At 39.7% G+C, this 16,249-nt stretch overlaps 1 protein-coding gene across 1 annotated transcript in view; it reads right to left on the bottom strand.

Annotated features, from left to right (window-relative positions):
- Nucleotides 1-16,249, bottom strand: part of FREM3 (FRAS1 related extracellular matrix 3) — a 113,800-nt gene that overhangs the window by 26,385 nt on the left and 71,166 nt on the right. Inside the window, exons 7-14 of the mRNA XM_073001611.2 lie at nucleotides 10,818-10,967; nucleotides 8,162-8,371; nucleotides 6,756-6,953; nucleotides 4,558-4,725; nucleotides 4,086-4,268; nucleotides 3,421-3,551; nucleotides 1,239-1,397; nucleotides 181-484 (exon numbers count right to left, since the gene is read on the bottom strand). Coding sequence (XP_072857712.2) covers nucleotides 181-484; nucleotides 1,239-1,397; nucleotides 3,421-3,551; nucleotides 4,086-4,268; nucleotides 4,558-4,725; nucleotides 6,756-6,953; nucleotides 8,162-8,371; nucleotides 10,818-10,967 — 1,503 coding nt within the window. The remainder of the gene's footprint in view (nucleotides 1-180; nucleotides 485-1,238; nucleotides 1,398-3,420; nucleotides 3,552-4,085; nucleotides 4,269-4,557; nucleotides 4,726-6,755; nucleotides 6,954-8,161; nucleotides 8,372-10,817; nucleotides 10,968-16,249) is intronic.

Consider the following 16,249-nt stretch of genomic DNA (forward strand, 5'->3'; position numbering starts at 1 on the left):
CCTGGGTGATCTGACTATGGGGAAATCTCAGGGAAGTAATTAAAACTGATCCCACTCTTTGTTTTTTGGGTAGAATGACAAGCAAGAAGATTCACACTCCTAGTTCGTAAAACAGCAAGTCTGGCAATTATTTTATGCAACATTTCTGGGATATAATTTTCATGTTAGGAGCAAGCTTACCTTCTTCTCTATTAATTGTGTAAATTGGGCTCAACAGTTCTAAACCCACATCTCCATTGGCATTGACAGCACGTGCTGCACATTGAACCCTTGAACCAGCCTGGAAATATATGGAATCTAAGGCAATTGACTTGGTGTTGGTGAAGAAAGTGTTGGAGTCCACTTCACGCATGGGGCTGGTGACACCATCAGAACCACTTGGAGCACTGACAAGCCAGCGATACAAAGTCAAGGTGTCATTGATGTTTTCAGCAGCACAAATAGATCCCGTCTTGTCATAGTCTGAATACTTAGGGTTACATGCCTGAGGTTTAATAAGAACACACAATAAAGCCACTTAATCATATTTAAATCAGGTTCAGGAAAATTAATTATTAAGATCAAATACTACAAATAAGTTTCCCACAACCACCACCTTAGTATTTAACAAATCTTCTTGCTTTTGAGTTTTAACCATTGCAAACACTGCATTTTAATTTCTTCTAACACAAGTATTAAATAGTAATGTTTGTAGCACTAAATTTATAAATCCGATAGTGTGCAGGGAGTATATCATTGTTTGGCAAAGGAATATGTTGTGCTACTTATGAAAATCACATTGTACTTTAACCCTTCAGAAAGAACAAGACAGTGAAGGGTCATAGCACCACTACAAGATTACTAAATGTCCAAAATGGAGGAGAATGTGAAAACTAAATACAGAACAGTAAGACCTGGATCACATTCCAATTCTGTGGAGGACTTGGGGTGCACTTCTGATCAGCTTAATATCTCTTGGCCTCAGATTCCCACTGGTGAAGTGGAAGAGAAATGTTTTCATCTCTAGCTCTTTCATAAAGCACCGTTGTCAGAACATACACACCACCACTCATAAAATCATCTGGGAAGTGGAAATATCAAGGAAATGCTTGCTTGGTTCTGAATATTGAAATGGAATGAAGTACTTTAAACTTCTCAGTAGTCTGGAAGACTGTATGCCCCCATTCCTGAATTTTCTAGTCAGCAGGAGACATTGAGATATTATAATCTGGAGAAAAGGTGGAAGGAACAAATCATACCGTTACACAAACAACAGGATATCCATTTGGAGGCTGTGAGTTTTCTTTGCTTTTAGCAGTGTCATCATACAGCAAGAGAGACACAACCTGGGGCACAGCTGGGAAGGTCACATCTGCCACACTGTCCATTTCTTCGATATACACAATAGCTTTATTCATCTGAATTGAAAAACAGGGGAAAATATTCATGAATGGAAAAGGGATATAAAAGGCATGCTTCTGTGTAAAGAAATCCTTCCAATAGTTTGTCCTTTATGATAAAATTGATGCACAAATATTATCAGAATGCAACATATTGACTTGTGGGAAAGAAAATCATTCTATAGCACAAGCCAACCCAAGAAATTTTACTGCCTCAGCCAGGCTAGCCACTGACATCCCTCTTGCATAATCAAGATACACAGTATTCCCCAAATACTGTACAATACAAATGTAATAACAGATCACATAGCTTTAAAATATGCTGCCTTTCATCATACTGAAAACCAGCTGCCTAAGGTGTCTGCTTCTTTCTGTCTAATTCTCCAAATCCATGCAAAGGTCTGAACCCAAAAGTTCCTCTCCACTGGGGAAAGGGATATTTAGATCCAGAATAAAAGAATATCAGTAACAATAACAACTTCACCAGTGGCGTGATTCAAAAAAATTAACAACAGGTTCTATGTCCTCCCTTCTTGTCCTCCTCCTGCTTCTGCCCCACCTCCCATGGGGCAAGGCGGGCCCACTTCCTCTGATTGGTCGGCGGCAGCAAAGGGGGCCGGCAGCTCCCACAGGCCAATCGGGGCGGAGGAGCTGACCGAGAGAGAGGGATTCTGGGAGTTGTAGTTCCTCCTCCCCCAGGCAGCACCTCTGAGGGGCGGCCCTCACCTCTTTCAGAGGCACGAGGGAAGGAGAGGCTGCCTTTCCCTGGGGAGGGAGAGAGGGTGCCCCCCTCTGGTGGCCAGCCCACTGAAACAACCCTGAAAAGGAACACAAAAGAGGTGTGGGTGCGTCTGGCTGGGGGCTCCCTTCTGCATCACACCGGTGGTGGAGCTTCATGCCCCATGGCCAGGGCAGTGGGAGAGGTGGAGTCTGAGTCGAGGGCAGCTGTTGCTGCTGCTGACCGCCCACTCCACCCCAAAACAACTCAAAAGCTCCTTTAAATGCCCCCCTCCTCATCTTCCTCCTCCTCCTCCTTCCACCACGGTGGGAAGAAGCGCATGGCTGCCTTGCGCCTAGCATGCTGGTGAGAGCGCTCACGGGCAGGCGAGGGAGCACTCAGGCACCAAACTGCCCAAGTGGCTGATGGGGCAGCCAGCCGGAGGCACTGTGCTTCCTCTCGCCCTCTCTGAGGTGGCCGCCCCTCCTGCTTTCTTCCTCTTCCTCCCTTTCTCGTCGGTTGGCTCTTGTGTCTTCTTCGCCCTGAGAGTGCGCCGTTCTCCCTTCACACCTCCACACCCTCCCTTCCCCTCTTCTGCCCATGTCTTGGCTTCCTACTCCTCCTTGCTCTGCTCTGGGTAGATGGGAGGGAGGCGAGAGGGTGAGAGAGGAGGGGGAGGCAGGGAAGCTGGCACTTGGGCGCGGTGGGGGGAGGCACCAGCAGCAGCAGGAGGCAGGTGTTGGCTGCTGCCGCCGCTGCGGTGGTGAGATTCAGCAAGCCAACAAACGGTTCTGCAGAACCGATCGTACATTAGCTACCAGTTCTATAGAACTGGTGCGAACCTGCTGAATCCCACCACTACTTCAGACCCACAGTGCATACAGGAAATTATTTCTAAAACAACAGGAACATTCATAGCTCATTTGACTCTAAATGTCTAAGTTTCATGTGTGAAAAATATCAGGTTATTTTAAAAAAAGCTGGCATTCAAGCAATGAATTAAAGCATAATCAAAATGGGCATTTGTAAAATATGCAAATACATACTACTGTATTGTATGTGTTGGTACTACCGGATGGTTTGTATCTATTTGTCCTGCTCAAGTAGATAGACTCTTGGTATGGGATTTTAAATCAAGGGCCCATACATTTTAAAAAAATCAACAAAAACAATAGGATCTCTGATCATAGGTCTCCTCTCCAGTTTGGTCTTTAAAATTGGCATTCTAGAAATTCAGAGAACAGAAAGCCTTTTATGCTTTGATGTTTCCAAATCAAATGCAAACTGACCCAAGCATGATATATCAAATCACTCAGTTCTTACCTGTGTCTCAGCTACCATATTCTCATCAGGTTTCAAATGTACTGTAAATGCTTCACGCATTTCTCTCACTCCATCGTACAAAACTTCAACTTCAACAAAGTGCTCTGTTTCCCCTTCTTTGAATTCAATATCTGAAATGAAAAGCAGCTTTTTTTCCCCCAAGAAAAATGGAAATCCTTTGCTCAAATCATCAGCAGACTTGGGCTAGGATCCAAAAAAGCAACAGGCTTGGCTTCTCACTGAGAGTGCCAAATTTACTTTGGGCCCATAGCCAGCAGAATGGCAGTTCATAAAACCTAAAAACAAAAACAATATATCTAGGCTATTTATTCTGCATTATGCCAAATTTGTTTTTTTTTTCATTGTTATGATCATGAAGGGATGAGAAATGGTTATGTTCTGGTCATGCCTGCATAGTATTGTTGTCTTGTTTTTCATAGGTTTGTATCCATACTTTATAGGCATGCCGCAATTTCCAGACCTTATTGTTTCACACCAGCCTTCTAAAACTGACGTGTTGGACTATAACTCCCATTATCCTCCTCCAGCACACTAGCTGAGGGTGACAGAAGTTGTAAACTGCCCAACACCACCACAGGGCACCACGCTTGGGAAAGCCATAATAGATTTCTGTAATTTTCCTAAAGTTCAGGTCAGCATCTTACCATCAGACATTGGATTGTAGTCTTCTCCAGAGACAGCGGAACCGTCTTTTGTATGAATTCTCACAATGGAAACTTTAGAACTGTCCCCAAGACGCAGGACAGGAATCCTTACAACTGCAATTTCCCCAGGTTCCTGAGGTTCTTGAATGCTGTATTTGATTTCAGAGAATTTAATCACTGGTTCTGGAAAAGAACTGAAAAGCGTCAATCTCTCTTATTTAATCAAGTGTAAATTTTATTTACAGACAGACAGAGAGGCCTGAGGGAGAAGAACAGATAAAAACAAAACAAAACAGGCAAAACAACATTTTTGTTAATCCTCCAGTTTTGTTTATTGCCTAGCTACACAATGTATTTGTTGGCAGAGAGAATGCTAATTATGAGCATCCATTAATCTGCTCAACAGTGACAACAACATGATAGTGTGAGTACTGCTTAAAGAGGAAGAGTGAAAGATAGATAATAAACTCACTGTCTTCTTCATCTTTAATCTTCACTAAAGTCTCTTTTTGCTCCCCAACAGAGGCACCAAATGCAGAAGTAGTGCTTTTTGGTGTTCCAAGCACTAGTCTGAACTCTTCCTCTTCTTCATAGATAGCATCATCCTCCAGAATTACCACACAAGGCTTCTCAATCTCTCCTGTGATAGTAAAAAGAAACAGCTTCTATGGGCATCTTTGGTAGCACCTAACATTGATGATGACATCCATTTAAACATAAAAGGGTTAAATCCTATGGTTCACTAACATAAACATATTGAAGCAATGAAACTTCCACAAATTTTTACTTTAAAAGTACTGTTTATTCAACGGATGTAGTCTAGCTGAGATTAACACACGTTTAGTTTGTATAATCACCATATTCACAGATAAAGTAATCACTGGATGCTGGTACAAAGGTAAATAATCTAATTTTGGGAAACTGCAAACACATATACCTCTCATTTAGTGTTTTCTGGATTATTTAATTTACTTACATTGTTTATATTATAACATTTACATCCCACCTTTCCCCTAAGGAAGTTAGAGTTAATTTAAAACAAATGTAATATAACAAACCAGCAAAAGTGACAGAAGATGAAACCTAGAAAGTACAATCATTGAAAGCAACTTGACCTGACAACTTCCAGAAAGTTAAAGACAGTTCAGCAAAGAAGTTCAAAAACCATTCATGGCCCAAAGGCCTTTCTAAAGAATGGTTTCCCATGAAAGTGGATTAGTAACAAGTACTCTGGCTTAATTGGTTTATAGATACCATCTTAGGAAACATCCTTATTAACGGAAAAGAAGAAAAAGAAGACAGTCACTGAACAAGTCACAATGGGCATGTTAACATCAGTGAAAAACCCAAACTGTGAAAAACCATACCCATCTGTATGAAGCAGTTAGTCACTTCCCTTCGTATTAGCACACAAACACTGAAAAGGCACATACCACGATTTAAAGATATTGCCCATTCACATGATCAGAATCTGTCTTGGGGCTGGCCTAGGGTAATTTCAAGCTCTGTTTTTCTATTGGTTCTAATAAATGCACAGGTGAGTAGGTGGTAGCCAATTACATGCCTATAATCTGAAGACCTGCTTACACCATTTTGGTTTTGATCAAGGCAGGAGAAGCAGCAGGAAAGGATATCTTTAGTATTGTCGTCTTTCTTTCAAAGACTAACATTTAAGATTAGGAAGCATAATCCACTGAACTTCACTGGATTTCCTTCTGAGCAAACATGTTTAGATTTGTGAATCATATATCAAATATAAACTTGGTACACATGCCTGCTTGGATATTTGCTTGAAGAAGGTCCTAAAACACAGAGTCTGGTCCTAGGTTCTAACACACACACACAGCATAGCTCCTTAAGGTGTGCACAAGTCATTTCTGAATAGTTTCCAAGAAAAAACTACAACTTATTAAGGTTTTATAGCAGAACAAATGGGTTAAAGAAATAAAAATAAAATCTTGAGATTAGATATTGGTACTTGAACCTGGAATCTCTGTTGCTGTCAATGTCATTGACTTTTATAAACTGCATCTGAACATTGCTTTCCAAGAACAACCAGAGGCATTTATTTATATACACCAGCCTGTATATGTCCCATTCAATTTAGTGGCAATCACTGCCTAGTAAATGCACATAGCACTGAAATCATAGTTATCTATAGTGCCTATCAGTGCTTCTGAGAGACAAACTAAATGATATTTTAATGATATACAGTAGTAACAGCAATGTTCTCTCCCTTACTCGAAGACAGAGATAGTGCATTCAATCCAGATAGCACATGGAAAAAGCACTGTGGGCTTTAACTTCTTGTTCTCCAAAGTGATTCCCAAATAAATGCACCCAAATAAATGCATAATCATACTGTTATAAGCTGCACAACTGAAAAACAATATTTTTTTTAAAATCCATTTTTAAAGGAATGCAAATTGCAGACATGGACCCTCAGCACAGACAAAGGGATACTATCCCCACTCCCTCATGCTAGCTTCAATCTGGATTAATTGCTCATGTTTACATGGGAGACAACAAAGAGATGTCACTGCTTGCTACACCCTTCAAGCATCATATAGGCTGCTGTAATCCAAAAATTTCCAGGACAAATTCTGAGAATGCAACAGTTTGATTATATAGGAAACTTCTTTTAAAAAACAAAAAAAGATGAGATCTTACCTGGAAGAAATACTACTATGGAATCATCTGTGTTTGGTCTCTCTTCATAATCCATCATAACCTGGGCAGAACCCTGGCGAGTATAGCAGCGCACTGTAGATTTATGGTTAACATCACCACTACGGTAAATTATAGCTGACAGCTTCCCATCTTTTTCATTTACTGTGTACAATGGTTCCTTAAATTGGACTTTTGGTACTACCAAAAAAAAATAAAAAATAAAAAAAAATTCCAGAAGAATGAATAGTTTTATTCACATTCCTCTTTGATCTCTATACAATTCAGAGGCACATAGAGTGAGGTCCCTGAACTCATGGAACATTTGTCTTATATCAAGCATAGAAAATAAATTATCTATAGCTACATATGCACTGTAATGTATATATAGAGAAGTGCCTATAGTATACTGACTGGGAAATGGTGATACGGAACTTGCTAACTATAAATCAGTCTTCAGTTCAATGGTGCCTCTACTCTAGTAGTAAGTATACAGAAGACTGCAGTCTAATACTTTGGTAGATGGTCATAGATGATGGAAGTATTCTTACAGTCACAGAATTTTTATTTAAAATGATAGCTAATCTTTGTATTCTCTCCCAGCAACCAGAGTAACTATTGCTCAGGAACTGCAAAACCAGTATCAAGGGATGGGAGGCTACATGAGGCTACTTTATTGTGCTAAGATTGTACTGTTATTTGAAAAGACCTAGAAAGGTTCCAGAGTCATGAATAAACAAGCATGTCAAAGGCAATGCAGAGTGACTTCATGCCCACTTACAAATGCTTTGAAATGCTTCCGCTTTATATTGCCAACATGCATTGCTAGCAGTTGCTGTTGCATTTAGCATTGATGCTTCCAGCAGCCCTAGACTCATTCCCTACTGCAAGTTTTCATAGCCAGGGAGGCTATTTTTGCCAGGTTGAAATAAGTATTGGTACGGGGTTTATAAATTGTGTGTCCTTTTAAGGAGAAAGGTGGGGTAAAATATTTTTAATAAATATGTGGCAACAACCTTGTGATATCTTCTACTATACTTGCAGCACAGCAATGAAATGTAATATTAAAGAGGCTTCTAAATCTACTAGAAAATGTGAGGAGACACCATCAAAGCAAAATAGCAAAGTGTGCTGCTTATATACTACCCTTTCTGGGTGGTTCACAAGTTAATTATGCAGGCTACACATTGCTCCCCCACCCCGCCAGTGAGCAGGGTACTCATTTTACCAACCTCGGAAGGATAGAACTTTAGGCACCAGCTCTGAATAGGATAAGGGGGGAATAATTTCTAACATTTGCTTTTATTTGATTGCTTTCTTTTTTAAAATCTTAACATCAGTTCTGGTATGAATTTGAATTTGCTTTCCTGAGAATTTTAAGTGTGCAGGACAGAATCTATAGTACTTACAATCAGTGATGGTATCGTTGATAAATATGGTAGTTTTGCTTGGCTCCCCAAGTACTGCATTCAAAGGCATACGAAGTACTAGTTCAAATTTTTCTGGACCTTCGAGGACAGGCTGCCCCAAATCATCCAAGATTGTCACACGGAAAGTCTGCATATTTACACCGGGAGCAAAATCCAGGTTTCGACTGATCCCGACATAATCAACACCAGCTATATAAAAAGCAGGAACGGTATTCAATTATTTGCAGGATATAATCATAACATCAAGATATGCTGGGGCATATCCAGGGGCAGCTTTTGTCACAGAAAAGCATTCTTGCTTAATTAAGCAAATAAGAGCTCCTGGTCTTTTGCTGATCTACCTAAGTAACTTAACCCTGTTAACCCTGAAAAGATGCTCTTGAGGGTTAACTACACAGGAGGGATACAGAACAAAATCTTTCCAGAATGAGACATGTCAGGGAGGTCTGCCCTGAGGGGAAGGGTCAGGAAAAATTATGCCTTGACTTATGCAAGCAAAAGGACTTCCTTCTATGACAGAGCCATCTCCGGGGACAAGCAACTGTTTTTGTTTCACCTTGATATCATTCGTTTGAACTCATGCCATGAAATCAACACGACTTCACAGAAATCATGAATGTCTTTTTCCAAAAATAAAATAAAAACATTTGCAGTCACAAAGTCTCACTTGAATCAAAACTATTTTTCCTTTCTTTTTTTCCTTCATGAGAATTTGCATTAATCACACATAGACTGACATACCTTACCTTACCCTAGTTTTTCTCTAGTGTCTTTGTAATACAGGAGAAGCTGACATATAATATTTTTGGCAGGTTTCTGTGTTATAGTTTGTGCTTAACTGATGTAGATCAGTTCTGTGCAGACACCTGCACTATAATACAGATAACTCCCATGGCTTTCAGTAAATTCAAAGTTTATCTCTCTTCATCTCTTACAAACAGTACACATATGCACAAGTTAAGGATCGCCCTTGAAAAAAATCTGCTCATCTTTTCCCTGACTAAAAAAACTCAAAGCAGACAATTATGTATGACTTCATAGAACCTAAATCAGTGGGAAGAAAAACCCCACATTTATTCTTCTATCCTTCCATGCTGTCTCCATGTCCCTCAGAAACGGCTCTTCTCCTTTCATGTTTTCCTTAGCTTCTTACTTTGCTCAAATTTTCTTTCCTGGCTTTCCCCTCCCCTTTTTCTGCACTTCATGCATCCCTTTCCTTTCTGCCCTCCCACTGAAAACATTTTGTTCATCCACAGTCTTATTTTCTTAACCCATCTATTTTCTGTGACTTCTCTACTTTTCTTCCTGAATTACTTCAGTCAACATCTAAGGTGACATTAACCAACTGACAAATAGCAGCAGCCTGTGTTTACTGCCCTAAGCAGAAAGAAATCCTGTATATTATTTTTATATTTCTCAGTTACTTTTACATCTTACCTTTTCTCCAGTGAAATGCTGGTATAGCTCAGTGGGTTGGGGTGTCTTGCTATGGACTATGCAACACTGTGCAAGACACTGTGCAAGAACTATGTGAGTTCAAATCCTCACTGTGTTTCCTGGGATAGAGACTAACCAAGATTACCCATACCATATGTGGCTGATGGGGCAGTGTTTCCTGCCACCTATGCAACCTTAAGAAAGCTGCATGACCCTAGATCTCCATGAGAATGAGGGAGTGATTATCATTTCTTGAATATTTTATACCTAGCAAACCAGGGATGTTGGCAAGTCTTCGCGTCCAAGGCTTGAGGGCCAACCCCCAAGTCCAAGTCCCAAGTCGTTTTGGAAAAACAAAAACCCAAGTTGCCTGTGTAACTTAAGTTGAACTCAGCCATGAGTCACATGTCATGAGTCCCCATCACTGCAGCAAACACAGAAGGGTCACCATAAGTCAAAGTCAACTCCATAGAATATTCTTCCTAAGAGTTCAAGATGGCTCTTCTGGCTCCCCATTTCATACCCTGAAAGGTAGTCTAAGACGTGTCTGAGTAACCCATAAGGAAAGAATGTATTGGTTATACTATATAACCAAATGGTACCTTCCCCACACAACAAGGAATATCTGCAAGTTGTGGGCAATCCTTACATTACCAAGAGAAAGAAAAATATATATTTTTTAAAAAATATTATATCAGATCAGCCTAAAAAGAGGTGAGTGTGTTCTGTGGTTACAAAATGTGGACAGGTGGGGCTGGGTAGATGGAACAAAGCAGTCCTTGCTGCTCAAACTCTAAAACAGAAGCACTCCATGTTTCATAATTTTGTTCTAGAGCCCACTATTATAATCAGAAAACACAAAGATCAGAAAAATATTCTAAAAGTAAGTATCTGGCGTTCACATTTTGCAAACGTTTTCAGAATGGTCTATATTACATGCTTCCTTGCTTCCATTCAAACTGAGGAAGAGACTTTTCCCTTTCTAGTCTTCTCTACTATCACCTATGTTTTCACATTCTGGACTAACAACGTACATACTAAAGCCTAGACTGAGAGACAAGGAAGACATTTATTGAAACTGGAGCCAAACTTCACTTCTGTATCACTTTCCTGTATATCTGCAAGTTTTTTGAACAATGCATAAGGATGCGAGGTTAGAAACTATATACAAAAAGTGATACCAGGGAAAATAATTCACCTTCTGCAGATATTGGTTCTGTTTTTCTGGAACGCACAGTGACAGTGGCTGCTTTGGACAAGTCTGTACCCGTTCTCCAAACACGAACTTCCACATAACCAGCACTCTCAGATACATGATATTCGGTATCCCCAAAATAAAAAGCAGGTTCTAGATACAGACACAGAAAAGAGAGATAAAAAATACTAATTAATTTTTCAAAAGACAGTAATCCCACATCTTCTTATGTGAGAGACAGAAACTAGACATCTGGTCAAAAAACTGAGCTCAGTATGGAAAATTTGCCTAGCTATATATATTCCTAACAATAAAGTGCAGAGACTGTTTACTAGCTGACTTTTAAATAATCAGATATTTTCACAGGGTGACAAGATGTCCATGTTAAGTGGTGGGAATCACTCTGTATTTTATATACACACACACTATACTGTATATATCTGGTGCAAAAAATTGGGACCTAAATGACCAGAGGCCAATCTCACCTCTTTTTTTCTGTGATAGAAAACCTTTCCTCACATATGAGGAAAGGTATTCTATCACAGAAAAGGCTTTGAGATATTAGTACTGTATTTACAAAATATGTGACTAAAAGATGACACAGCAGTAGTTTATAAATATTTTAATTAATTGTTGGATGTATATTTCCCAGTAAAATGGGACTCAAGGCAGTTCACAATAATACTGAATAAAAAGAACAATTAAAGCACAAAATAAGGTAAAATATTGAAAAACAGGAATTAATTAAAGTCCCATAATGTCCATATATCTCCAACTGCATATATCCAACTGGGAAGAAACCCTACCCTCAGCAACCAGTCAATTGCCCACAGCCTGCCTGAATGGAAAAAAATTCACCAGCCAGAGGTGATTTTTTCCCCCCATTAGCCAGTACAACAGGGAAGGAGGCATCTTAGCCCTTCTTGGTATGCAGGTTGCAGACCCTGGAAGCAACACTCAGAAAGCCCTCTGCTGCATTATTGCCAGGCATGACTCCAAGACTGTAAGAGGACCAAAAGAAAGGACACCATGGAAGATCTCATATCCTGGGGCATATGGGAGAACATGAGTCCTCAGATAAACCTATGCATTGCATGAAGTAAATAGAGGAACAAGTTTCAATCAGTTTCAATCAGTTCACAATAGTAGTGCTTTAAAGGAGCTACAATGATGGCTGCACATTACATCTAGTATTGGAAGGGGTATGTATGCCTCTCTGATTACCACTGATTTGGGGAATATGAACAGATTAGACATGTCTGCACTTCTGCATAACACATAAACTCTTCGGAATATCTGTAAATGCACAAGGAAAATAACAAATTTTGGAAACCTGCAGAAAATAAATCTGGTCTACTTATGGGTTTTCTTTGCTCATAAGATTAAATTTTAGCAACATAGTTACCAGAAACTTTGAGGAAATGATTAAAATAATAATGAGCTTAAACCAACAAAGTAATGAATCAATCAAGGGAGCAATTCCTTTGAAAAAATATTGGAAAGATAAGACTATGCCAATCAAAGGAACAAAATGAAGTTAATTCCTGCTTTTTTTTTCTTTTTTAAAGCGGGGTTCAGCAATTAACAAAAGTTGTTACCAAAATATCATCCAATATTGACTATACACATTGTATTGTACGAGTTTGATCATTCTTAATTCCTCGGAATGAAAAAGTGACCTTGCCTTTTGTAGGAAAGAAACCAAAATCTTGCTATTCAGGTCAGGGAAAAGGTCATAGTAAAATGGGCTTAAGTAGTCACCCTATTGTTTAGTGGTGGAGATCAAACATCACAAGACTGACTGAAGGCGGCACTAATTTAGCAGCTCAGCACATTAATTAGCTTGGCCTGTGGAAGCAGAGCATCTTCATCTCCAGTGAAGAGTCAACAGTCCCCAATGGGACCCTGCAATACCAGTCGCAAGATAAAATGCCTCCAGCTACAGGAGGTGCAACAAAACTGATTTAATTGAAGGCCAGATCTGTAATACAACAACTCTGGAGGTCAATACTGTAATTTGAAAGACAGCGTACACCCTCCAAAATCACACTTTCTTTTCATCTTGCTGTGTAGCTCAGGCCCCTTATCTCTCCTTGCCTAGCTCATTCTCTGAGAGGTTCTCTGAATCAATCAGTGTCTCAACAGGGAAGTGCATTTTATGCACTGAGTGTCTTCCCTCTTGCATTATTTTTTTCAGTTAAACTCATATTTACCCTCCATTGGCCAATCACAAAAGTTAAGTAAGCTGGAGGACAACATATGGAGGTGAGAAAAAGTACTTGTCATGGCAGAGTGTGATGTCTTTCATTATTTGTGCTAAGCAGAGATACATCATCTAGTTTGATCCTCCATGCTAATTATCAGAGATAATCCAGTTCTCTTACTAAAAAGAGGATAATGTTCCCATGGAGGCTAACAAAAATCTATTGTATCTTGCGAGTAAAAAGGTTACGTAATTTTGAACTCTAGGCCTCAACTAACTTGTGCATGTAGGATGTAATGTTATACCATAATGTAGGCCAATAAACTGTGATCATCGGTGTTATCAAGGGTAACAGATTGTTTCCATTTATTCCATGGGATATTCTGCCTGTCACAGGATATTTTTCCCATTTTAAGATTTAACTTCCTGCAATTTGGCAAACTGCACCATAGACACAACAAGAATAAAAGGCAAAGGAACTGCTATTTTCCAAAACAGCAGCCTGGAACTCACATTGTAAATTGCAATGAACAGCTGCTGGGATATAAATATGTCTCTGCTTCTGTTGCTATGTGCATATGCTATGAGGTATTTATGTTGCGCATATTTTCATTTGTGGCAACCCTCTGCAATTAAGATCCATTTTCAGAATAATATATTTATATCAATATTTGTGGGCACAAGGCCAGATCCTGATCTCATTCGTAAATCATTCCCCCAAAGGTAACCCCTCACCCAACAGCTGCATCAATGTAACTGCACTGAAACATCTGCACAAAGTTTTTGAAGCTGACACATAACGACTTAAATAGTTATGCTCTCTTCTATCTTGTCAGTGATCAAGCATTAGCATAAACAGAATGAGACAGAGTCGGTTCCAAATTAAGCCTGATGTGTGAACATTAGTCTTATATCTTGTTCCCAACTTTTATCTTTCAGAAGTGAGGATGGGTCCCTAATTTTTGTGCCTTGAGTGCACAATCATATCTTAAACAAGCAAACACACATATTTGTTAGCTCCTCCTTCAGAAAAATCACACAATTTAATTATCATGAAATCTCAAGAGTTGGAAGAAACACAGGTTAAAGCCTTGTTCAAAGAGAGAACCTTCTGCCTGCTACTTGCACATTGACCAGCAGGAAGGATGGCCAGCTGGAACCCTCTAGATCAGGGGTTTTAAACTCAGTTTACCTGGGGGCCGCTGGAGGCAGAGTCTGGGTGAGGCTGGGCCGCATCAGATTTTCCGCCAAGCGGAGCAAGAGCCCGAGGAAGCCGCCCAGGAGTTTCCTTAGCTGACAGACAGGTGGGCTGGCTGGCAGGCTGCAGTTCTGGATGGAGGGTGCAAGAGGTGCTGTCTTGGGAGAGAGCCAGCAAGCAAGGCAAGGTTTTTTTTAAACTCTTGACAGCAGAGAATGTGTGGGCGCTTTGGGGGGGCAGGCAAGGCGAGGGCCACAAACTATCATCTGGGGGCCTGCAAATGGCCCCCGGGCCGCATGTTTGAGACCCCTGCTCTAGATGTTGTAGAACTGCTATTGCCCAAGCAGCCCTAGTCAGCATTGTCAGTAATGAAGCACAATGATAACTGCAGTTAAGGGTACCTGAAAGGCTAGTTGCTCCCCTTCATTTATATACTGTAATTCCAACTCATTAGAATGATGAGACTATGGAAAGGAACGTTCAAAGCTAAGTGATCTAATCAAGAGAAACAAACTAAAGCGGATAGCAAAATGTTGCTAACACTTCTAATCAACTAATAATGTAAGGTCCTCATTTGAAAAGACAATATATTTCAACATGCTGAACTGTTCATATTATGTTATAGCCTGAATATATGACCAAGAATAGACAGAAACGGCTCTTAAATGCTCTCCTAGCTGAGTCAGTGTCATTTATCCATGAGACTCTGATCTAGGGCTACATACCCTGATGGGTGACATTTGATCATGTTCACTGAAAAAAAATGGTTCATATGAGCTTGGGAGAACATTTAAACGGCACTGGAGAGAGTGATATGGAACTTATGGGTCTCCATGTGTCTCCACTGTTATCTTCAAACCCAAACCACAGCTTTGGTCTTTCATCACGTTATGGTAAACTGGGTTAAATGGCTAATCGTGGTTCAGAATTATGCTTCTATGCTACTGTGGTGGTGGAGACCTAACTTTTAATTCTAATACAAACAATAAGCACTATTTTAAAAGGGGATTTAAAAATGATTTCTTTTTCTTTTAACTGTACAAGTGTACTTGCTGGTATAGTACATACACTGCCATGTGGACAACAGTTTCTTGTATTCTTTTTATACACTTTGTTCATTCAGGACAGATGAACCCACTTAATCTATTATAATGCTGTCACTAGGCCCCTTCCATTCCAGTAGGAGGGCTCCATTCTGGGCCTCCTAAACAAGCAGCAACAACAACCTTTAATGAGCAGATTGCAAAACATGCAAGCCACAGTGAGCAGGTTGTGTGCAAAAACTACGGAGACTATCACAGCGCAATTCTTTGGTTTCATCAATGTTTTAATTAGACATACTTACACTTCCCCCTATATCAGAATTTTCTTTAAAAAAATTAATTAGGCAACTATAAAACAGACATAACTGGAGGCCTTAAGAACATGACACTAGTCATGCCTCAGTTGTTACAAGGATTTAATCACTTGTCTCTGAAATATAATCCACCTTGCTAGGTGGACCCAAACATAACTGCCAGCAAGCTTTGAGGCGGAACCCACTAATAACTGGAAGAGAACAGTTATCTCCTCATCTGTCTTGGCAATAAATAACCAGCTTAGCGAGAGCTACATTCCTGATAGAAGAGAAAATCGCTTTTCTAATTTGTTCTTTTCACATTTCTATCAAGCAAAACCAATATAGTTAAATTACATTAAATTAAAGCTGAGATGGTATGTCATGATTGATTTCAATTGGTTTCTTTCTCTCATATATATGCAAATGCTGACATGTAAGTAGTATTTACATGTCAAAATTTGCATAAATGTAAACAAATCAGACTGCCAAATTTCTTGCTTCTTCCACTAATATCATACTATTAACAATGAAATCAACTGAACTTTTTGTGCCTATGGCCCTCCAACATAGATGTTTGAAGACATGTTACTACAAACAAGAAGTTTCTTATTTTTCATCCTACAAGAAACATTTATATAGTATGAAACAATTTCCTTGCTACGTCCTAATAAAGTTGTCAGTAATGTATTATTAGA

This window comes from Pogona vitticeps, chromosome 5 (assembly GCF_051106095.1).
Source record: "Pogona vitticeps strain Pit_001003342236 chromosome 5, PviZW2.1, whole genome shotgun sequence".
NCBI lineage: Eukaryota > Metazoa > Chordata > Lepidosauria > Squamata > Agamidae > Pogona > Pogona vitticeps.